The sequence below is a fragment of the Musca autumnalis genome, unplaced genomic scaffold (assembly GCF_047663935.1).
Source record: "Musca autumnalis isolate F117 unplaced genomic scaffold, ASM4766393v1 scaffold_1, whole genome shotgun sequence".
Taxonomy (NCBI): Eukaryota; Metazoa; Arthropoda; class Insecta; order Diptera; family Muscidae; genus Musca; species Musca autumnalis.
In genome coordinates, this window is record NW_027411644.1 from 123,605,634 (window position 1) to 123,631,184 (window position 25,551).

Below are 25,551 nucleotides of genomic sequence, written 5' to 3' on the forward strand. Positions count from 1 at the left end.
AGGACATGTATTTTGCCACCGTTGAAAAATTGATGTTCCCTTCCTGGGAATCGAACAGCCAACCTTCGTTTGATAGGGTTCTGTTGATATCGAAAAAAAGAAAAATCTTCTATCAGTTATGAAATAATGTCTTCATTGTTATTTTGTAATGAAGTAAATATATGCACCCCTTACATATATGGGAAATGTTGCCAATTCCTTCATATTCCATTTCCAAAATATTAAATTTTTCTTTTCGCACTACATCGACGATTTTTGGTACATAGGTTAAGAAAAAATTCCTCATTACAAATCCGCTCGGGAGCAAGTAAAATGATACTCAGTATTCGCGGAATTTACAAAAAAGTACAAAATATTACATGTAATTTGACTTTTTTTCAAAACATAGGTCCATTTACACGTCAAAAATTATAAAAAAAATAGTTTTAAATCTAAACTTCACGTGGAGTCAAATGAGACCAAAATTATAATGATCGGGATAATAGTTAGGATGTTATAGCCAAAATAAGCACTTATTTGAGTAACAAAAAATAAATTTTGGTTTGAAAAAATAGTTTTCACATACATACATACATTCTAGAGTTGAAAATATAGGAACAAATCTATAGGAGTACTACTTTTTTAAACTCCCAAGAAAATGGACGGATTTTTCTTTATCTAAATTCACATAGAAGGTTTCCCATTGAGGAAAGTTATTGGGTAGGCTTCTTAAACGGAAATAGAGTTCAAATAAACCGTTTTAATTTATATGCAATTATCAAAATCAACACAATTATACCTTTACATTTGTATATATTTCTCCAAATTTCATTTGGAGGATCGATCGACTGCATCTTGATATCCAAAAACCTATAAAACGCCTTTAATTTGCGCAAAGTGCACACAATTTTTGTGCGCATCCGGTTTCAGTGTCACCTACATCGATAGATATCTATTTGCAGGCGATCAATCAAAAACCGTGGATGTAGCATCACACACTATTTTTGGGATAAAATTATTGTAGCTCCCTTATCAGTGAAGTTTTTTTTTATTGTTGTAAAATAATTCAGCTAAATCTCGGGTTTTGTTGTTTTTAAATTTTAAAACAACAAGTTTTATTTTTTTTTTGAAAAAAAAAACGAAGATGCTGCATTAGTTTTTTCTTTGCAGTGGAAACGACCCGCAGAAAACGCGATAAAATACGCGATATTTTCAAAAACAATTTTTGGTGATTTTCCTACTGTGGAATTTCTCCTATCTCACGTTTTAATAGATGGATTTTCACGAGTAGTGATTTATTGGATCCGGAACGTAAAAATATAAACTTTGCAATCAAGTACGAGGAAATCGAATGACAATTGTAAAAATTAGGACCGAAAAATATGATTTTTAAAAAAAATGTTCGCACAAAATTTTCGTATTTGGATACAGATTTCTGTGGAACTGTGTGGACTACATTCATGATACATATGTATATCAAAATGTGCTTTATCGAAATAATGGTGTTAGAACCCAAGTATGTTTCGGCAAAATCCGTCCGGCTGTCTAGAGTGTACAATAACTCTAGAATGGATCAAACGATTCGATCCAAAATTTAGCCTTCGTAATATTTTGTCCAAACTTAGTTTAAGTTCGAAGATGGGTCATATCGGTCCTTTCCTTCGGGCACTCCACCCCCCCCCCCCCAAAAGTTCAAAACATTTTGCTAAAATGGTGAGTGAACACGATAACTCTCGAAGGCAGTACACGATTTGGTCCATACATTGTATTATTTCTACCAAATAGAAATCAGGTTCGAATATAGACTATATCTGCCCACTCCTTCGTGTAGATCCCACAAAAATTTTCTTTCGAAGTGGATACTGGGTTGTTTCAAACTTTTCATATCGTCATATTTTTGCAAATCTAGATAAAATTCGAAAATGGTAACTTATCTGTCCACTCCTTCCGGTACACGCGCGATAGCTCATAAACGGACAACCAATTTGGTCCAAACTTTGGATCTCGTAATATTTTTACCAATCTTAATAAAAGTTCGAAAAAGGGCCATATCGGCCCACTCCTCTCTCACAATACTTCAACATTTTTGTTTAAATTCAGTTTAAGGTCTGTTCGAGGATTGTTTGTAAATTTTTGCCGAAGTTACTCCTTGTGTTCCTGCTTACAGCGATAATTAGTTTTTCGAGAGCAAGTCTAAACTTCCTGACATAATGGTCAAAGAGCTCGAAATTATACGGTGAGCAAATGAAGGGAAAGGAATGATTCCCAAAATTAGATCCACTTCTAAAATGAGCTATATCAATCCATTCGTTCAGGTTATCGAAATTTATATTTTTTCGGCCGGTATTCGGATCGATATTGTCTACAGAGGGTATATCTCTGTCAGCAAATATTTTTTACTTGTTTAAAACCACAAAGACCATTCATGTAGACAATTTTTAAATCTAAAACTTTTACTTTACGATTTTTGAGAAAAATTAAAAAAAAAAACTGAATAAGGCCTCCAGAAAATGACCTTTGACACCGAATAACTTCTTTCGCATACATGGGATCGATGGTTACTTTTAGGACATAAATTCTTCTAATGGCAAACCCTAGCTCTCCATCAAAATTCTGTTTTGTGGGAATTTTTGCATCCCCCCCTCTTATACGCATGTCTATTTTGACCGGACTATTGATATTATATTCAAACAACACCCTCCTATTAAAACATCCTAGTTCTTCTCTTTATCTGGCAGAGTGGGTTTAGTGCATACAACAGATATAATAATGGACAAAATATGGTTAATTACTTAGTTAGTAGATCGGACAGTTTGAAATGCTTTGATATTACTTTCCACGACAGATTTGATTTCTATGAATACATCGATTACCAATGTCCCATTGCTAAAGTTGGTGGGCTAAGACACGAAGTAAAACATCTAATATATATGGAAGTCATCAGACCAGTGGCAAGTTACCACCCCCCCCCCCCCCCCTTATCTGTCGACAGGAAAAAATGACAGAGGGCGAGGATATCTTTATAGATGTAAGCTCAAGGAAGCAACTAGATCCTTTGACCTTGAATTTGATCCAATGTATTGTCATAACCTACTGCATTATACGAAAAGTTTTTATTGGTACTGTTCGTACATCCTTTCATTGCATTTTTTTAAATAAAACGAATGCCTTTGACTTGTTATTAATTGGGTGGCAACCATATACAATATTGTTTTGCGAATTTGTATCTTGGTTCTCTACGTTTTTTTTAATTTATGTCTTTACTTTATGTCGTGAGACGTAGTCTCAATCAGGTTTCTGTTTCTCATTGTGGATTTCCTCTTGAAATGTAATTCAGGTTTTGACTTCTTGCAAAACTTCTGTCATATAATTTTATTTTAATTTCATTTGTTGTTGTTGTATTTGTCTCTTTGTTGGTATCTTAAACTTGTACTGCTAATTTGGTTGCTCTTTCGGTCTCTGTTGGTTAACTGACTGAATGTTACTGTGCTATCGTTATTATTAGATTTTTGCTTCGTTATTTCTATTGAGTGCGGGCGAGGGAGGTCGAAGTGGGTGTTTTTGTTTTTGCTGTGGAATTGAAATTGGTAACACACCCGCTTTTGCTAAATGTGAACGTGTCTGAGATAAATTTATCCAACACCAAATTAAAGCCGCACAGCAAAGTTATAACAACAGACCCTAACTACAGTCACAGCCATGGCCCTACCAAATAACACAACACAAAAAAGAGCAAAGTATCGAAAAAAAAAACAAACATACACAGCAACTAGACCCAGTACCACTAAAACCCAATTGATTTTTTTGGGCGAGTGAATGGTAATGGTGTGCGGGATAATATTGCACATTTATTGCATAATAATTATTTGTTTCTCTTCGCTTGGTACATTCACAATTTAAAGTTTGACTCAATCAATTCGTGTGGATATTTTCGTAATAAAAACTGAACTAAAAATCCAATTTAGCCACTCATCCAACCACATAAAAATTACAATAAAAATAGAGTCATGTTTATTGATACATTTCAATAATTGTAACACACATATCGAGGTTAAACTAGTTAAAAAGTTGTAACCTCAATTGGGTACTGCGTACTTATTGGAATGGTTACTTTCAATGGATGAGATTTTTCCAACAAAAAATCTTTAAAGTATAACAAAATAATTATACAAATTTGGGTATTCTTGGGATATTTGGGGTTCTCAGGCCATTTGAGACTTTGAATGTTTCAAAAACTCGCAATAAGCTGAAAGGCCTACATGATGCTGTGTATATTCTTATCATAATGCAATACATAGAGACGGAATAGAAATGCATTTGTATGCTTATATGAATGAGGTGATGGAAAAAATTCTGAAATCAATTTGAAATATTTGCAATATTTGCAAATGTAATTTCGGACGTGTATATGTAATTGGAAATTTTTATAAAAATATTTTTAACATTTATCCCTTATAGATGTATATCGAGATGTGCAAAAATTTAGGTTAATGCAAACAAAACCTATTTATTTGTAATTTGTGTCTCAAGGCTAAAGTTAATTAAATCAGCCATAACACAGTATTAATCAGTTGTAAAAAGATACAACATACCCAGGTTAGTGTGATCCACTCTGAATTTAATTCTGCATCGAATAATTTTTGAATGAAGGTTTCCTCCTAACAAAATTTCTAATTAAATTCTGATTTATGTCTGTTCTTTTTCTATTTCCGAATAATGTACGAGTATAGGCAAATCCCAATCCTAAAAACATCAAAAGTAAAATATTTCATATTTAAATTCCATACAAAAATTTCCTATTTCCAAATGATGCCTTCTAATATTTAATTTATTGGATATGACTGGCTTGTAAATATAAACTAATCATAATCATGAACGGGAATGGCAGGAACTTGGTCGAAAATAACTGGTAAGTGACTTTGACAGTTCGTAAATAACCGAAGGCGTATAACATTTTGTCATTTCGTTATTTTGCCATTAATTAAAATTTGTTGCGGGTTTTACAACACTGAGCTCCTCCTCTTCTTTTGTCGGCTGTCATTTCATTAAATATAACTTTTAGGTATTCTCTTGTTGTTTTTACTTACCGCACATTATGTTGTATTCAGTATTCAATTAATTTCTCCGAAATGAATATTTAAATATCTGCAAATACAGCGAAAAAAAGGCATATTAAAACAAAGGACATAGCACATCATGACTATAAATCGAATTAAATGTTAGATCAAATTTATTTGTTCAACTGTTTTGTAGTTGGTTAAGCGTGTGAAGGCAGTTGAATATGTTTGGCTTGGTTATTTTAAACTGATACGAAGTAAATTAAATTTCTATACAGAGATGGAAGAATTCATTACATTTTAATAATTGTATGTAATTATTTTGATACTAGCAGGTACATCTATCTATCTATCTATATATATAAAAAGGATGATGTTAGTTAATACGCTTATAACTCAAGAGCGGCTGAACAGATTTTGACAATTCGCACCAATTCGGAATGGTCTCATAGCAGAAAAGGATAAAACCTAAAAAAATCGCGAAAATTTGCGAAAAATTTGCAAAAATATTTTTTCAAGAATGTCAATTTTTCCACAAATTGCTATCAAGCTTCGCGTTTGGAGTATACCTTGACACTTATTTGATTAAAACGCAAATTTAAATAAACACTATATTCAGCATTAAATTCAAATTCCTACGATCGCATTCCTTCCTTCGTATTCAATTGCTTGAGTGAAATATCGTGTTCATTGATGAAAACAAGAATTGCAGAAAACCATCGATTATGAAACGAATAGGGGCGATATGATATTATTTTGCTTCAACTGTGCTACCAAAAATTTTTATTTACATCGCAAAACGTGTTATTTGTTTAAAAAATATATTTTAAATAAAAAACTGTAAAAATTTATCACTTTGCCTCACAGTACCTTCTCTCTTCGCCAAACTGACAAAGAAATATTTGCCATTGAACAGGGTGATAGCAATAATAGTATTATAGGTTTGAACCACAGCCATCAAGTTCTGTACCTAACAAACTGCGAGACGAAGTTCGCCGGGTCCCCTAGTATTTAATAATGGAAGATATGCTCGAAAGATTTAGTACAAATTTCCTATATAGCGTTATTTTTATGTTAAAAACGACAGTATAGTAGTTGTTAGAGCTGTATAGTTCCTGAACGAACTAGTTCAATTGAACGATGCATTGAAAAGAGCGTATGAACTAGATCAGTCGATATAGTTCAATAGTTCACTGAACTAGAATCAGCCTGTGACCGTACGATCAACGAACGAATGATTCACAATCTAGTTCAACACGTCGTTCACACATGCATAAAGTGACGCCTTCGCCTGTGTTATGGGATGCCTTCGTAATGTTTTGTGTTTGTTTATGTTTTGGATCAAGGTACATGGAATAGATGTTCGAAAATGAAGATTTATACAAACACATAAAGACAACATAGTCCAATTTGACGAATTCATTACCTATTGGATAGAAAAACCAGTAGGGAAAGGATCAAAGTCGGGCGGGGCCGACTATATGATACCCTACACCACTGTGAATATGTAAAATATAAATCGGAGCTATATCCAGATCTTAGCCGATTTTGATATAATTTGGCACATTTATTTCCAGACCGAATTCAGTCACACATTCCAAATATCATTGAAATCGGACTTATATATCGTGTCTGGAGCAGAAAATACACGAAATCGGCCGAGAATATATATGGGTGCTATATCAAAATCTGAACCGATTTCGATATAATTTGCCACATTTATTTCTAGACTGAATTCAGTCACACATTCCAAATTTCATCGAAATCGGAAATGTATAGCGTGTTTGGTACAGAAAATACGTGAAATCGGCCGAAAATATATATGGGAGCTATATCCAAATCTGAACCGATTTCTATATAATTTGGCACAATTATTTCTAGACTGAATTCGGTCACACATTCCAAATTTCATCGAAATCGGAAATATGTATATAGCGTGTTTGGTACAGAAAATACGTGAAATCGGCCGAAAATATATATGGGAGCTATATCCAAATCGGAACCGATTTTGATATAATTTGGCACACTTATTTCTAGACCGAATTCAGTCAAACATTCCAAATATGGGAGCTATATCCAAAACTGAACCGATTTCGATTTAATTTAGCTCATTTATTTCTAGACTGAATTCAGTCACACATTCCAAATTTCATCGAAATCGGACATATGTAGCGTGTGTGGTACAGGAAATACGTGAAATCGGCCGAAAATATATATGGGAGCTATATCCAAATCCGGACCGATTTCAATATAATTTTGCACACTTATTTGTAGACAAAATTCAGTCACACATTCAAAATTTCATCAAAATTGGACGTATATAGCGTGTTTGGTGCAGCAAATACGAGAAATCGGGCGAAAATATATATGGGAGCTATATCCAAATCTGAACCGATTTTCACCAAAAGCAATAGCGTTCTTCCTATGGCTAAAAAAGTTGTAGTCCCCAATTTTCAGCTGAGTCGGACAAAAAATGCGACCTGTATGTTGCAAACAAAAATACATGGACAGACGGACGGATACGCATAAATCAACTCAGAAAGTGATTATATGTATATCCCCAAAAGGAACTGTGGGTCTATTTCGTTTCCTTTTGTATGTTACATACAAATGCACAAAGACATAATTAATACCCCTTACCACTGTGTGGTGTAGGGTATAAAAATAAATAAAAAGAATACGCAAAGCTTTTTTCGCAATGACAACTTCTACACACACAACATAGGATTTTTTGCCTGTCAACTAAATGAAGGACGCTTTCTTTTAAATTCATACCAACTTAATCTCTCCTTATGAATGGAATAGTTATATCTAAATGAAATATTTTAAATTATATTGTTCTATTGTTTGTTCCTATTTGGTGTACGATTCTGATTGAACTGGATAGTGAACTATGAACTAGATTTCTGAACTAGTTCAGTTAAAAGCGCTGAATGAACTAGATTGTACAACTCTGGTAGTTGTGTCGTTCTGTCGTAATAACAAAAGTAGTGACACTTGTCATAAACTCTGCTTAATAACTGATGAACCCAATTACACTCGAATACTAGTCTAATTTAATTCTCGAAAAATTTGATATATACGTGTAATATTAAGCTCAATCATTACTGTAACTCCCCCTAAAATGCCCAACATTTTGTGCATTACATTTTCACCACACGTGGTTCCAAGTATAACGGTAAGATTCAGAATGTTCAAAAAACCACTTACACCACCATGATTTCAATGTAATTTGGCGAAATTTGTTGTAGATGGGAATCTGACACATTTTCGTGTTTGGTGCGTCAAGTACATGACATCGTGCGAAAACATACATATGTTTATGGGAGCTACATATGTATATCCAAATTTAAACTGTTTTCAAAATAATTTGGCGAACATATTTCTAATCCAAATTGCGGTAAATATTTCAAATTTAGTCAAAGCTGGACAGACAAGGGGTGTTTAGAGCATGAAATTGATGAAATCGGACAAAAATATAAATCTAATCCAAATCTGAATTGTTTTCAAATAAGTTGGCGAATTTTTCTCTAAACCATATTTTGACAGATTTTATAAATTCAATCAATCAAATCAAAATTAGACAGACAATGAGTTTTTTGTGTCAAACACTTCAAATCGGCAGAAAATATATATGGGACCTATGTATATACAAATCTGAACCGAGACCGACATAATTTAGCAAATTTATTTCTTGGTCAAATTTTTCCCATTTTCACGATTTATTGTATGGTTCGTTTTTGCGGTCTTTAGAAAATTCTCGTGAAAATGCACCTTTGGCACCTTTGGCACGGGTTAACGTTAACCAATCGCCATACAATTACATAGATAAGGTTTTTGGGTGAAATGGAAAAAATTAGGGTCTAAGAGAAAAAAAACCATATTTTTTCTGGATCGCCCTAACTTGAAATCAGCCGAAAATATATATATGGGAGCTATATCCAAAATCTGAACCCATTTTCATAAAATGCAATAACGTTCGCCATTTGTAAAAAAATACTACCCTTAATTTTCACTCGGGAATGATAATAAATCCGATCTGTACTTTAATTACAAAAATATATGGACAGACGGACGGGCGGACCGACTGAGAAATTGGTTCTATGTATATTCCTGAAAGATACTATGGGTATATCCACAAATACATAATACAATACACTTCACCACTGTGTGGTGTAGAATATAAAAACCGCTGGAACAAATCAAAGTTTTCGTTTCATTTAAATAGTTTATGGAAGTATAAATGTCTTGGGATGGATTTTAGAGCTGGCAAAAAATCGATGGCACTATCGAGAGTATCGATTAAAATGCAATATCGGTAGATAGTTTTGTCCATCGATATTATCGGTTTAAAACCCCCTAACCTAAAATCTATTGAAATGAATAGACATTACGCGGCTTTTCGGTTTTGTGGATGTGGGAAAATAAGTCCGTAGTGACACGTACAAAATTTTCGGAAAAACAAATTATATTTTTGTGTCTCTTTAATAAATAAAAGAAATTGTGTTTTTTTCTCCTTTATAGTTCTGTGAAGAACTTGTGCAAAATGTCAACAAAAGCAGTCATTTCCACCATTTTTATTTCCAAATTAATAAAACGATAGTATCGATAGCTATAGATTTTTTTGAAATGAGATATCGAAAATATCTAATGTTGGGAATATCGATAGTTTGCCAGCTCTAATGGATTTATGTATATGTCAAGAATTTTGATGCCATAGTCAGTATTGATAATTTTCACACGGTATTGAGTGAAAAATATCAACAAATAAGCGACCATATTTCGCTTATTGTTCATAGTTATGTATGAAAGAAAATTGCCGTTAGAGGGAAATGAAGTCCGCCCTGCAACAACAATCGCAAAATAATAAGACTGTAAATTGTTGGCAATGCGTCAATTCTTAACTGGTTAAATTGGGGAATATGCAGACCAAGACTGTCTTTTTTATTCAGGGTGGTCTCTTTGAATCGAAATCGATTCATAGAATCTGAATTGAGTAATACTCATATTCCCACAAGAAAGGTAATTCCCAAAATGTATAATGAATATTGGACAAAATTTGTTGTAATTACCAATCGACAACATGAATTATATTACCGCCATCACGTTATGTTTAAAATAAATGCTTAAATAAGTAATATTTTTTATTTATGGTGGTCTCTTCTAATCGAAATCAGTATTACTCAAATTCCCAAAACAAGGGGTTTCCCAAAAAATTGTGAAAAGTATTGGAGCAAGATTGGTTTGATCACCAACATAGGCGATCTACGACAACATATTTATTATAATTAACCTTATCTAACATATTATCGAGAGTAAGCTTTTAACATTAATATGGGTCGTAATAACATTCATATCTGTTTTATTATTTATTTGACTTTTGATTTAAAGTTTATTTGCTATTTGAACATAGTATTTGAACATTAATTAGATAACAACCTTAATTACTAAATTACTAAAATCAAATAATTGTTATCAAACTATACCCTTTTCACGATCCGGCATACTTATTGCATTAGGTTGGGGGTATTACTTGCCAAAAGCAAATCAACTTAAAATTTATACTAAGTTTGCCATTCTTTGTCCAATCCTTTTTTGTTTTTTTTTTTCACAAATTCCTTTCCGTCTCCTATACATTGGAAACTGTGCCGTACCGTATAGCTATGACCAATTTTCCTACTTTTTTAAGGAGGTGTTACACCCCTTCGAAAACCAGCCGCAGCCCCAGTAATACTCATATTCCCACAAGAAAGGTAATTTTCAAAATTTATGATGAATATTGGACAAAATTTGTTGTAATTACCAATCGACAACATGAATAAACAATACTTGTTTATATTATCGCCACCACGTTATGTTTAAAATAAATTCTTAAACAAGGTATATTTTTTATTTATGGTGGTCTCTTCTAATCGAAATCAGTAATATTCAAATTCCCAGAACAAGGGGTTTTCATATTATCAAGAGTAAGCTTTTAACATTAATGTGGGTCGTTATAACATTCATATATGTTTTATTATTTATTTGACTTTTGATTTACAATTTATTTACTATTTAAACATAGTAATGGGTTATTAATTTGATAACAACCTTAGTTACTAAATTACTAAAATCAAATAATTGTTATCAAACTACACCCTTTTCACGATCCGGCATACTTCTTGCATTAGGTTGGGGGAGTTACTTGCCAAAAGCAAATCAACTTGAAATTAATTTGAGTTATACTAAGTTTGCCATACTTTGCCCACTCCTTTTTTATTTTTTTCACAAATTCCATTCCGTTTCCTATGCATTGGAAACTGTGCCGTATCGCTGTATGGGAGCTTTATTATAGCGATGACCAAATTTCCTACATTTTTTTAAGGAGGTGTTACAATGTCAAATGGCAGATAAAGGTTCGTATAAGATTCATACTAAACGTGAACGTGCATATGCCCAAAAATATTAGGAACTATTTTTCCAAAGTATAGCAAAAATCTTCAAACTATCGTCATTCGAGTTACTGCTGACGAATGAATGTTGGGAAAAATAAAACTCGATAAATTGACTATGTTAATATTTTTTGGTAAACATAAGGTAACTGTGGTATGCCCTACACATTTACATTTTTGAAATTTTTTACATTTTTGAATGTTCCACTTATACGGAGTCAATTGTATTATTTTTGTTTACTTGGTCATTTCTCCTACTTCATATTTTCATTTATACAATTCACAACCACGTTGTTAATTCTGTGGCTTTTACGTACAATGGCCATTTCAGTGGGAATGATTACGCATATTGATTGTCTGACTCAAAGAACGTCACGTAAAGGTTTTTAGTCCGAAGAATATTATAACGGTATTTTGTAAATAAACATGTTATGAATATTTAAAGGCAACGACATTTCTTTTTTTTTTCAGATGAATGTTTCATATCAAATATGCCGCTGTCTAAAAACATATGAATGTTATTGAGACATTTCTATGGTTTAATTTGATTTTAGGTCAAGGTCAGTCACAGGACTTTTTCCGATAACAAATCTCCAAAATATGGACAAATAAACATTACCTACATATGCTTTTGTCAATGTGTCTCTCACAGAAGTTTCCGATTTAACTGACTTACAAAAATCCCATCTTTCCTTATGGTAAGTTCTTTGTACGCATACATTAGCCAAATACACCACACGAACTACATATATACACACACGTTGGTATATTCTAACAAAAAATAATCAAGGCTGTGTTACTTCTCAAGTAAGATTTACTAGGTAACTTATTATTAGAGAGTATGGGAAACTGTACTGTAGCAGGTAGTTAACTTATAGTTAACATTGTTTGGCGCAGAAAATCAAAGGGAAATATTATAAATTACTTTTATTATACTTTGGCTATTCCAATATTTTCACTTAATTTGGTTGCTTATAATCTTGAAATCTGTTCGTAAGACGACAGCATAAAATAACATTTTGTCTCAAAATATCGAAAAGCCAATCGCGTCCAAAATGGCTGCACATGAGAAACTACGTAGAAAAATGTACATTACTTTCCTTTTTTGAAATATTGCACTTATATGTTTAATTGCTGTGTTGATGCTGCTCATCAGCCAAACATTTTAGTATATTTTCAATTTTTTTAACTAATAGTTTCAGAGATATCGCGCCTTGAAAAAGTCGAATTCTGTAAAAACTATATGCAAAGAAATACTCAGTTCTATAATATTGGTCCAACTAGAAAAAAATGTTGTTTTATCAGCTATCTAATAAAAAGTAGAAGCAAATTTTTCACAGTGGGTTTGAGTGAAATTTTTGGCGATTTAAAATGAAAAATCAATTTTTATCAATGATTATACTCTTCGACTTTCATGTTTTTTTTAACTACGATTATTTACAAAAATATTAAGACCTATTTGGTAGTGGGATTCGAATAATTACTATTTTTATTATTTTTTTAAATATGTCAATACATTTTATCCTTTATACCAGTGTGAAACATTTGTCATCAAAATCATCATTTGTCAATCAAAATACATTTTTACATTTGTTTTATTGTTTTAATTAGGAATTTATCTTAAACATTTTAAAAACTGCTTCATTTTTAGATCTTGAAAATGGTTTAGCAATTATTGTACCCAACCTGTAGTTATTTGATCATCAATTTATTTAGTTTATTGTTCGGCTGTCAATTTTCAAAATCGAAAAATGAAGCAGTTTTATGTTTAAGATAAATTCTTGACTAAAACAGCAACAAAAATGTTAAAAATATATATATATTTTTTGATTTTTTTTTGTAAAAATAACAAATGTTTCACACAGGTATGAAGGAAAATTTGGATTGGCAAATTTAAAAAAAAAAAAACTAAGAAAAAAATAGTAATTATTCGAATACCACTACCAAAAAGGATTTAAATTTTTTTAATTAATCGTAGTTAAATACAAACAATTCAAAAAAATCGAAGAGAAAAAATTGATTTTTAATATTATTAATTTCAATTAATTTCAAAAATTTTTATATATATATTAGATAGCTGATAAAAAACGATTTTTTCAATATTGACGAATATTAAAGAAGATTTTTGCGTATAGTTTTTACAGAATTCGACTTTTTAAAGGCGCGATATTTCTGGAACCTTTATCCAAAAAAAAATCTGAAAGTATACTAAAATGTTTTGCTGGTGAGCAGCATCAACACAGCACAAAAATAAAGGAAATCAAAAACCACTTTTTAAAAAAGTGTCCGATTTCACTCAGAAATCCCCATATGTAAATTCTCGATCAGGGCATAATTCTGAGTTTTAGACAGTATACACAGCAAAAAATAAAGGAAATGAAAAATCACTTTTTGAAAGTTTCCGATATTACTCAGAATGACCCATATAGACTTTATAGTTTATTTCAAAACAACTAAACAAAGATCAAACTTAATATACAATAGCGAAGAGACTAAATGTCTTCAAGAGTGCGATGGTTTTACAATCAGGCAATGAACTAAAATTGCCTCAGTTTATCTTATTTAAAAAATGCTTAAATAAATGTTTATTTATCATTATATGTTTATCTTTCCATTGTCAGTCAGTTTTGTTCAAAAAATATTGTTTTCTCAATGTAATTAAAAATATATAAATTAATTTCGATATAAATATGAAATTCAAAATAACATTAAACATGTATATAACAAAACTTTGTGCGTTTAGCGCGCAAATAGCCACTATTTCCAAATTTATCAATGTAACCCTAATACAATACATATCAATGCAACGGAAAACAAAATTTTTCTGATATATTAAATTTACCGAATGAACATGTTGCATAAAAATGTCTCTTTTTTCTATGACACTATACATATTTTATTGTCATTGAGCACTGTATAATTTAATTTGAATTAAAATTCAATGATTTATAACAAACATTAACATCATTACTATAACATAATGTCAAACCATATTGTTAAATTGCTAACGTTTGTAATGATTAAAATTTGTTTCGTTTTTTGTTGTTGTTATTTAAATGTATTTTAACCCACATAAAGTCACTGGTCGTTTAAAAGCCACAAAAAAAAAAAATTGTTCCAAAAATTGACAAAAACTCGGATATTTTCGCAAATGTTTGTGTTTTTTTTGTATTTTGTTATAGTATTGTCTGTTATCTGTCACTCCATACTTATAAAGCTTCATTTGGCCCATGCATTTCCAGGCTATCAGTGTAAAACGAAGGCAATTAAAAAAAATCGCCTTTTTGTATTTTTCTACATATAATGAATAATAAATATGCTATAAAAATTTAATCATAAATATTACATTCATGTAAATTCAGGGATTTGTTAGGAATGTAGTTAGAGTATTTTCTCAATCAAAAACCTAGGGATTGGCATATAAGAATACGCCATTATTAACCTTAAAAGTTTTCTTCTGAAAGAAGTCCCGATTGCAGAAGCACTATACGTTTTAGAGAAAAAAAGCTAAAATTTTAAGTTTTCTCACAAAAAAATTCTCGGCGCTAAGTGGGTTAAAATAAGAGCAACAACAAAATTCAAAACGTATCTGCTTAAATCTAGCTGACCACATAATGTTGTTAGATCCATTGTTGGTTGTTGAATTTATAACATTAACAGCTAAACTTGAAGTAAGTAGCCAAATTAGTGACACGTGTATTCATTTATGTTTAAGCTTAAAATTTTACACATGGACTATACTAACTAATTATTATTTAAATTTAATATTTATTAGTATGTAATGCCAAAATAACATACTGTAAAATGCGCACCCGTTAGTATACTCGTGTACTTGTAATTTTTTGACAATTTATTATATATATAACTTTGCAACAACTTGCTTAAAACAGGGCAAAGATTATTGCAGTAAACCCCAAATGAGGTTTGTAATTAGAACAAAAAACCAGATGGGTTTTTAAGTTTATGTGTTACATGGTGTAATTCCACAAATATTTAGTAAAGAAATTTTCCCCAAAATGTCGATGCTTAGCTTATTAACTGAAATTTTACAATGTTAATTAATTCTACTCATTTTGATATTATTTTTATTCCGATTTAGTATCAAGGAATAAATTCACGTGCAAATAAAATTAATTTAACAAATATTGTTTGAACTCAGAAGCCGTTTTAAAATTTGTGTTGACCAACAACTAGAAAATCCGATATAGCGACTAAAGATAAATGTCAAGACTATGTGTCTCAGAACATAACCGTATATTCCACTATTGTATTACCGGAATTTGTTTGAAAAAAAAAATTGACAAAACCATTAAAATTTCTTAAATAGCATTTTTGCAAATACAGCCAGCTTTATCTATTTCCTTAAGATGCTCGAACTGTGCCTTACACATAATTGATTTTTATATAACATCGAGGAAGGAGTTAAATAACTTGAGTAACAGACAGCACTTCGATTCAAAATATTAATTTACCCAATATATAGGTGACCATGGAAGTTTCAGGTATTTTGAAGTTTGAATCTACATTTTCGTCCCAAATTTGATGTAATTGACCACTGGGAATGGTCACCACAAATTGTGGAAATTGATACTTTCCTAACAGAAAGAAAATTATTTATTTCTTTTTAGTTCAGAATATTTCATGATGGAGGGCATAACAAGTTCTGTCCAGCTTAACGTTTTTTAATTGTTTTACATACTCTTGAACTAACTTTAAATGAAAGGAGCTTACACCTGGGAAGTTTTTGCGGATTCTGAAACTACAATGTTCATAGGTGAGAAAAATCAAAAACCAATAAAATCGCCGGAGCGCTTTTTAAATAAATCACGGTCAAAGTCTACATTTTTAGTGGTTTTTTAGATTTTCACGATTTTGCTTGGAAACCGCAAGCCCTATCGAAATGGGATCGGAGGTTTTACCATTCTTGAGATATAGAAGTTCAAATTGGGACAATGCACTGATTGTATCGTTTCCTTATAAAACAATGTCATGCACGGTGTGCCTTAACTAAGTTTATATGAAAACCGCATACACCTGGGATGTTTTTGCGGATTCTGAAACAGCAATGTTCATAGATGAGAAAAATTCAAAAACAAGAAAAAAAATCGGTGGAGGGATTTACAACTTTCGGATTTCCCCAAGGAACAAATTATAACGGTCAATCCTCTAGAGAATTTTCACAGCGACAACATTTTCTTTAGCTCTATTTCCATAGGACTTGCTGTTTCCAAGCCAAATCGTGAAAACCTAAAAAAACTCTAAAATGTGAACTTTGACCTCGATTTATTTAAAAAGCGCTCCGGCAATTTTTTGTTTATTGATTTCTCTCATCTAGGAACATTGTAGTTTCAAAATCCGCAAAAACTTCCCAGGTGTAAGCACCGTCCATTTAAAGTTGGTTCAAGAGTACCGTGATGTTTTTTTATGTATTCGTATCTGAGATTCGGCAAAATTTACACAGTGTTTTTTTTTAATAATTATGCCCACAGTACCTACCACCCACAACTTCACAAGCAAAACAAATAATATCGTACCTTTTTGAAAACGTGGTGCCAACGACTTATCATTCTTATCGACCAAAAGCTTCATTTCCGTAAGCAATTAAATAAATATGTAAACAAATGCTGTATTGTTTGTTTGTTTTAGAACATACACACAGTATTCCCCATACCTTTTTCATTTGCAGTCAATAATACACAATTATGAATAGCGACATACATACATAGTTGCGACAAAAACAAAAAAATCAGACACAGACGACAACAATCAATTTTTTCTAAAATCATTTCCAAGTAAAATAAAACGAGCAAAAAAGTTTTCCTTCAATAAGAAACCCGTATTTTTACTTAACAATACTTAAAAAAAGCATTCTTTGAAACAAGAAACAGATACTTTTGATAAGAGTTGTACGTACACCACACTGAGGAAGATAACAGACAACAAAGTCAAATAACAAGAAATACATTAAGAAGAACAAGTTTTAATATTTGTCGCCATAATTGTGTGCTGTAAATAATTGTTCTATTAATGACTAAAGTTTTTGCATGGGTGTAAAGAATGCAGTACTTTTCAATGAAATGGTGCACAGTGATTTGAATTGTGTATAAAATGATTGATTTGAGTTTTATTCAATATAAGGAGTTGTTTACACATTTACTTATACATACACTCCAAGTTATTAGAATAGCCGGAATCATAAGCTATGATATGGTTTTCATACATAACGACATAAGTCTAAAAGACAAAATTGTCAGGAGAGCGAAAACAATAGTTTTTTGTAATATTTGCTACATGTCGATGATTTCGTTTTGTTTTATTTTTTCTTACATATTCATACCCAAAAAAAAAAAATTCGGATCCGTTAGTAACCCACTACAAAGAAATGTAACATGTCAAAGATACTTATTTCACTTCTTACTATGTAATGAGTACGGTGGCGCAGAGCGTATGTGTCCAACAGCAAATCCTAGAGTTGTGTGTTCAACGCTCACCGTTGGAACCCGAGTTTTTTGTTAGCAAAATAAAATACAGTTGGAGGTGCACATGTAAACGTTTTAAACAACCCTGCATTCGGCTACAAATCAGAAGTTCGCATGGGACGGAAACCACCGTTGTCTCGAAAATTTATTTGCGAGCCGATGCATTCATTACTTTAGCAAATATAGCGATTATAAAGCGATAGACCCCAGAAATTCATCAACAAATATTAGCATTTTGGATCAAGGGACTTTCCTGAATATTTTCTGAAATTTTCATGAAATTAGGTTCTGTAGTTTTGAAAAAATAATGCATTGAAAAGAGTGGGCGTGGTCATCAGTTTCAAGATATAACATATTTAAAAAAGTGACCGTGGTCCGGTATTTTGGCTCCAAATATGTATATACCTTCATGGGGGATACAATCCCATTGTCTCCCAAGATTAATGCTGAAACCGATATAATCATTAGTTTCGCATATACATATAGCGCTTAAAGGACATGCGTTGGAATGTACGCCACCTCCTCTGAAAGTGATAAAGTAAACATTGCCACGGCAGACCTTGAACATTTGCTGCAAATTTCAAGGAAATCGGTTCAGTATTTTGGAGATATAGCATATTTAAAAATGTAGAAGTGGTCGAGTCTTTAGGCAAAAAAGAACTACCTAGATTCCAGATTAATTCGTAAATTTTCCAACCGGTACATTCGTTATTATTGCAAATGCACCGATGAATCCGTTTCAGTAGTTTTGTAGATGTACGATCCAGTGGCGTGGATCGAAACTAGTCTTCCTTGCCTTACCCCTTGGCGAACAATGCCAACCTTTTTCCACTAATAAATTAGTTGTTTTAAAATAATAAAACAACAACAATGGGATTAAGCCAGACTATTTTGAAAAACAAAATTGTATTAGCTATCCCAATAAAAAACGACGCCACCAATGTTCGATTTGAGAAACACTGGCACCGTTTGTATGGTTGGCTGCGACATGCTACCAACTACATTTTGTTATGTGCATTCGTCAAAATTTGACGACACATAGCAGTGGGAAAAGGTTTGGTGTGTTTCGCAAACACTTTCGTCGGAGTTGTGTTAGGCTGCCAAAGAAATACTTCTCATTGAAGTTTTTTCTTTGTTCACCTTTATACTTCGAGCTGACGATTGATGTCTGGGTATAAGAAGTTTCTTGTTGAAGAAGTTATTGGAAAATAACTTCGGTGGAGAATATCCACAAACAAGAAACAAGGGAACTGATGAGATCCAGTGGCGTGGATCGAAACTAGTCTTCCTTGCCTTACCCCTTGGCGAACAATGCCAACCCTTTTCCACTAATAAATTAGTTGTTTTAAAATAATAAAACAACAACAGTGGGATTATACTTCGAGCTGACGATTGATGTCTGGGTATAAGAAGTTTCTTGTTGAAGAAGTTATTGGAAAATAACTTCGGTGGAGAATATCCACAAACAAGAAACAAGGGAACTGATGAGATCCAGTGGCGTGGATCGAAACTAGTCTTCCTTGCCTTACCCCTTGGCGAACAATGCCAACCTTTTTCCACTAATAAATTAGTTGTTTTAAAATAATAAAACAACAACAGTGGGATTAAGCCAGACTATTTTGAAAAACAAAAAAGTTTAAATATATATTCTCCACAAATGCTTCAAAAGCTGTTTAAATGGAGCGCACAACATCTTCTGTATGAACTCATAACGAAAAACCATCAATTTTATATTTATAGTGTCCAATCACAACGACAATCTGGATAAAAAGTTGTAAACCATGGCCCTGTTATGGTTAAAGATTTCTTTTATGAAATTTCGTTTGGAACATTTTTTTCTTTAACAATATTCACAAAATGAGAAGGATTCTGGTAGATTTTGATCCAGTATGGAATTATGTAAAATTAACAGTCCAAAATTAAAACATATAGTTTAATCCTAATATATATACATTTGTAATTTAATTTTATTAAATAAATTATATACTTAGATATATTGTTTTTTTCTGAAACTCATAGTGAAATTTTGTGAAGAATTTTTCATCTTTTGACACTTTTCACCGAGAACCAAGTTTCATATTACTTTCATGTATCATCTCGAAAAATGAAGGAAAACACGACAATCTGGATAAAAAATTGTAAACCATGGCCCTGTTATGGTAAAAGATTTCTTTTATTCAGAGACTCATAATGAAATTTCTTTTGGAACATTTTTTTCTTTAACAATATTCACAAAATGTAAAGGATTCTGGTGGATTTTGAATGGAATTATGTAAAATTAACAGTCCAAAATTAAAACATATAACTTCATCCTAATATATATACATTTGTTATCTAATTTTATAAATGAAATTGTATACTTAGATATATGCTTTTTTCCGAAACTCATAGTGAAATTTTGTGTAGAATTTTTCATCTTTTGAAACTTATCACTGAGAACCAAGTTTCATATTACTTTCATGTATCAACTCGAAAAAAAAGGAAAAAATTTCATAAAAAAAATGGGAAATAATTTCATGTTTCTTAAGCAAAATTTATACTGCTATTTTTATGATATATGGTGTAAACAGACATTTTATTTATTTGGTGACCCACAGTGAAATTTAACGAAGATTATTTTTGCCTTTGACGTCATCTCCCCAAAATTATGTTTTGTGGGACAATTTTGAATAAACTCAGATGAAGTCCGACTTTAACCCTAAAACGTGTTTTTCATTTTTAGAGATTTCTGGCGATTAAATAAGATTTACAGATTTGGTGTATTCTGAGGTCTATAGTAGAATTGTATGGCAAACAATTTTGTAGAATATTTGGATTTGATATGATTGCATTTTAAAGGAGGTTTTGAAAGATTTTCGAAAAAAGGGCCAAAAAGACACCTTTGATGAAAATATTTTTAACAAAAATATTGCCCATATCCTCCTCTGTAAAGTTGCCAAAGACACTATATACGTTAAATGCAAGGATTCCATAATATCTTAACTCGAATATTTCAAAATAAAAATAGAAATGGGCGGAACTAGCCCCACCTACTTTGGTTACTTTCCGATGTAAACATTAAAAACGCCGATACACGTGTCTTATATTTTTAGCTATATGTACTTTCAACATTTAGAAAAACATTTCCCAACATTTTGAAAAAAATTTAATTTTGTTGCACAGTGTAATGAACAAAGACGACAAAAATCAAAATATTCTTCATACCGATATATTTCAGAAACAGTGGCAGGTATTATAAATTATTCATTATCGACATATAATTCGCATTTGAATTTATGTCGTTATTTATGAAAATCACAGATTTATGCCTGAACGAATGAGTCCAAGATTTTATTTTGTCAAACAAACAAAAATAATTTTCCTTTATTTTTTTTAATTAATATTCAATATGACAAAACAACATAGGCATGAACAGCCGAAAGCCAATAAGATTATTTTAGGTTTAATGAATGGAAAATTTAAAACCTTTTTTCCAAGCACTTAAAAACCAAATCAATTATTGATGGAATCTACAGTATAGAACAATCCTGCTTCTAGTCCCCTTTAATTCTGTAGAACCTAAAATATGTATTTATGTAGCTGTAGTGTTTCTTTATTGCTGTTCATATTGTATCTCAAAGTTTCCATACTGCATATAACAATATTTATTGACTTTTAAACAATACTAAACACACATTTTAAACAATACTAAAATATTAATGTTTGCGTTAAGAGTCTGCTAGAAAGTAAATCAGTGCAGAAGACTGCAGTTGTCAACGTATGTCATAATATTCAACGTCCATTTCTTATATATTCATTTTACTTTCAATGTCAAACTAGTTTTCGTCAACTGAAATACCTTTTTAAAGACGAAACGTCTTAGCTTTCTAGAAATATCTTTTTTATTCGGGAACTCTTTAACTGTTATAAATTGTGCATAACTAACATCTATACCACTATTCTAGTGGAGTAGTAACCTTTGCTGTTGAAACCCCTCAACTATGTGCATTATTACCTTCTCAATAAACGTACTCAAGTACTTGATTCGAAAGTAAAATAAAACCAATTACACGTTACCAATGATCTTCCAATTAATTTTGTGACGCATTTTTTGTGGTTTTTAACGCTTGGCTCTTTAATAGCGCAGACACACTTAAAATGCATATAAGAAGCACTTTGTTGTCTGCATTTAAATACCCTTTTTGATTAGATAAAACTAAATGAATGTGTGAAGAAATAGTGAATGACCTGAACATAAATGAAAAGTGTGTGCCTACTGCAATAGGTCGTAGTTGTTGTTGCAGTTTGATTACCAAACAAACCCACGTAATTTAATTGTAATTCTTATTCGTCCCTCAAATGAGTTGAATTACTCCTATTAGAAGTTTGTTCACGTATAAATGCAACAAAAACAGCTGATTTGTATGGAATATCAGTTCTGTGAAGACTGAGTTATATAATATAAAATTTGTTACTCCGTTACGAGAGGCTTTCGACATAAGGTCCACTGCAAGATTTTCCTTTATTGATAGATTTAAGGCCCAGACATAGAAATAATTCAATACGTAACAACTTCACTGACAGATTCAAAATATACATACAGGTAGGCAACTAATGTATTGCAAAAACTTTGTAAAAAATTGCATATTAATTGTTCATTTATGGTAACAAATTATGTAAACACTATACGGGTTTTTGTGCAAAACTCTTGCAATTGATCCCCAAAACAATATTCCGTCAAAATATACAAAGTTGATTTTTGCCATAAGTGAACAATCAATATGCAATTTGTTACAATTTTGGTTTTTTGACTAACTGTGTGTTTTAGGTACGTCTGCAATAAACATCGAAGGGTTTATTTGAACAATGAACAATTATTGTATGGGTTAGAGCTCATTAATCTAGGTTCGAATCACTGTGCATTAGCGTCATACTTGTACGTGTGTACATATACATTGTATATACGATTTGTTTGTTTATTTTGCGTTTTTTTTTCATTAAAACGAGATAAAACCAAACGTAAAGTTAAGCAATTGCAAACATAATTTTATATAATAACTTTTTAGGTAATAATTCAAATTTTAAGATTTGTTTATGACAAATTCTTTGAGGAAGGAAGTCTTATGTTTTATTTCACTGCTGATTTAAATTTTAGCAATGTCAACACAATTTTAACATTTCACATTGCCACCCAACCCGCTACCAAACAAAGCTGCCTTTTCAATATAAGCATCCGGTTTAGGAAAAATCACTGCTGAGATGATACTTCAGCGATAGATAAGGAGTTTCTGTTAAATGTTTACCGTTTGTTTTACTTCTTTTCCACGGTTTTGTTTGTATTTATTGCAAAATTATTTCTCCACTTTTAAATTTGTTTTGTGATGATTGTCGAAATTTGTTTTGCTTCTTATGCTTCAGTCTCTTTATTTCTTATTATTGTATTCTTTTATTTTTTGTTTTCTCTAGTTTTGTTTGTTTTTTGTTTTTCACAGAACACACACGGAAACTGAACTGAACCCTCTTAGTTCGCGTCTTAATTAACACTGAGTCCAAATCAAAAAGTATCGCGAGCAAAATGCTTCACTTTTATAGCAAAAGTTAGTTCCAGTGAGCCAAAACTAAACGCGCCAACGTCGACTGAGGTGATCGTGTTCCAAACGAATTGGTGGTATTTGGTTGGTGGTAACGCAAGTGGCAGCAGAGTCAGTCAACGTTAAAAAAACAAGTTAACAAGTTGTTACTGGCTTGTTGTTGTTTGTATTTTTGGATATGTGCGACCGGTGTACGATCAAACAATCGTACGTACGCGAGAGTGATGTAGAAATTGTTGACAAGTAACCGAACACTTTCGATCGATCACTACTTCATTTCTTGTTCCCACCTTTTGTCTTTGAGTTTGTCTGACATTTTGCCTATCTGTCTGTCCATTGTTTGTGTATTTGTACAAAACGTACACAAGAATGGAAGTGGGTTTATGTGTCAGAAACTCACTTGTTATCAAACCACATTATAAACAAACATTTAATTGTGAATACTAGGCGGTAGTTTACAGCAGAACAGATTGAGTACCTTTGTACACGTGTATGTATGTATGCATGTGTGCCATGGTAATCGAACTAAACCGACGTATGATTAATGTCGACAGAATTGAGCGATCATGTTTTAGCCATAAACCACTGGGTTAACCGGTAACTTCGTTTGATTCTCTTTTATTCTCCTGTTCTCTCTCAATGTACATTTGATTTTCCCAACAGGTTTAGGTTGTAAGGCAACAAGTTGCCTATTAACATTTTTGGCCAGTGATGTTAACACTTTTTTCGAACAATACAATAAACTTCGGTGTAGAACATTATTTTTTTAATTATGTCATTGTTTTCAATTAATTAATCAATGTGTTTAAAAAGTTTGTGATGAACTAAAATTTGTATTGTAGATTTATTCAAGAATTAACAAACATATTATTAAAAAATATGGCTGAAGATGGCTGCTTAGCATCTCTTTTTAGACAGGGCGACAATTTTTCAGATTTTTGCAAAATCTACTAATGTTCAAATGTGTTTAAGAACTCTAGAACAAAATACAATTATTTAGTCAAATACATAATGAAATTTGAGTACTTCTTGTTGTAATATGAAGGAACTTTTGCCTATTAAAACTAAAATAAAGTTTATTCCATGTAAATATTGAAAAATTTACACCCAATCCATATTGAAATGAATTTTTAATTATTTTGTGCGTAAGGTTTTTTAAAAATCATTAAAATATTATGCGGGGAAAGAGGGGCGTTACGAAATAAGTCCCAAAACTGAAAATGAAATAAGTCCCCAACCATTGAAATGAAATAACTCCCCAACGAAGAAAAAAAAAAACTCTCCAAAACAAAGTGAAGTAACAAGTACCCAATTTTGAAAATTAAATAATTCCCCAAAGAGTTTCTCTGTTGTATGTGTTTACTTTATTCGCATGCAACAAGAAATAGTTATTTCTAAAATGTAGGCAGTAAGGAGAAGAAGACGTTATTGAAGACATTATTCTATTCAGCAATTGAGCTATTTTTCGAAGATTTTATTTTCATCTCAAAATGAATCTCCTCTTCGAAAATATGTACTTTTGGTACCATATTTGAACACATGCCGTTTCTCTTATATGTTATCCAAGATAAAAAAGGTTTCAACCGTTATCTTTTAAAAAATTAGAAAAAAATATTAGTTAGTTCTTAAACTATTTCGCTAAAATCCCATACAATAATTAATGTATACTGCTAAAACTTCATCAAGAAATATGGTTTACCATCGTGAAAGCTTAACTGCTTACTGTGATAACTTATAGGGATAGGAAATTAAGAGTAATATTGAAATCACAATCATTAAAAAATATGAAAATTAAAAAGCTTGTTATTTGCGAATTAGTTAAAGCCGGTTGATGCGCATCCGATCTTGGATACAGCGAATCAATATCTTTCAATATTTATGCATATTTCGATGTTTCACTCAGCGGCCATTGTGTGCCGTCAGCAGTGATGCAAGATAAGGTTGGTCTAAAATCGTCAATTTTCGGGAGCCCAAATCGGCAAAATAGTATTTCAAGTCGTCAAAAAATCGGCAAGTAGAATAACTTGTATTTCAG

The 25,551-nt window shown here is 31.7% G+C and overlaps 1 protein-coding gene across 8 annotated transcripts in view; it reads right to left on the reverse strand.

The window, feature by feature from the left end:
• Positions 1 to 23,931, reverse strand: part of LOC141406509 (glutamine--fructose-6-phosphate aminotransferase [isomerizing] 2-like) — a 50,847-nt gene extending 26,916 nt beyond the window's left edge. For 4 of the 8 annotated variants that reach the window (XM_073992172.1, XM_073992139.1, XM_073992148.1 and 1 more), the window contains exons 1-2: positions 23,229 to 23,486; positions 5,067 to 5,124 (exon numbers count right to left, since the gene is read on the reverse strand). In XM_073992172.1, the coding sequence (XP_073848273.1) occupies positions 5,067 to 5,073 (7 nt within the window). In that variant the 5' untranslated portion in view covers positions 5,074 to 5,124; positions 23,229 to 23,486. Of the gene's footprint in view, positions 1 to 5,066; positions 5,125 to 23,228 lie in introns of all 8 variants that reach the window. The other 4 variants (XM_073992176.1, XM_073992134.1, XM_073992153.1 and 1 more) reach the window with 4 other exon arrangements.
• Positions 23,932 to 25,551: the final 1,620 nt, after the last annotated feature.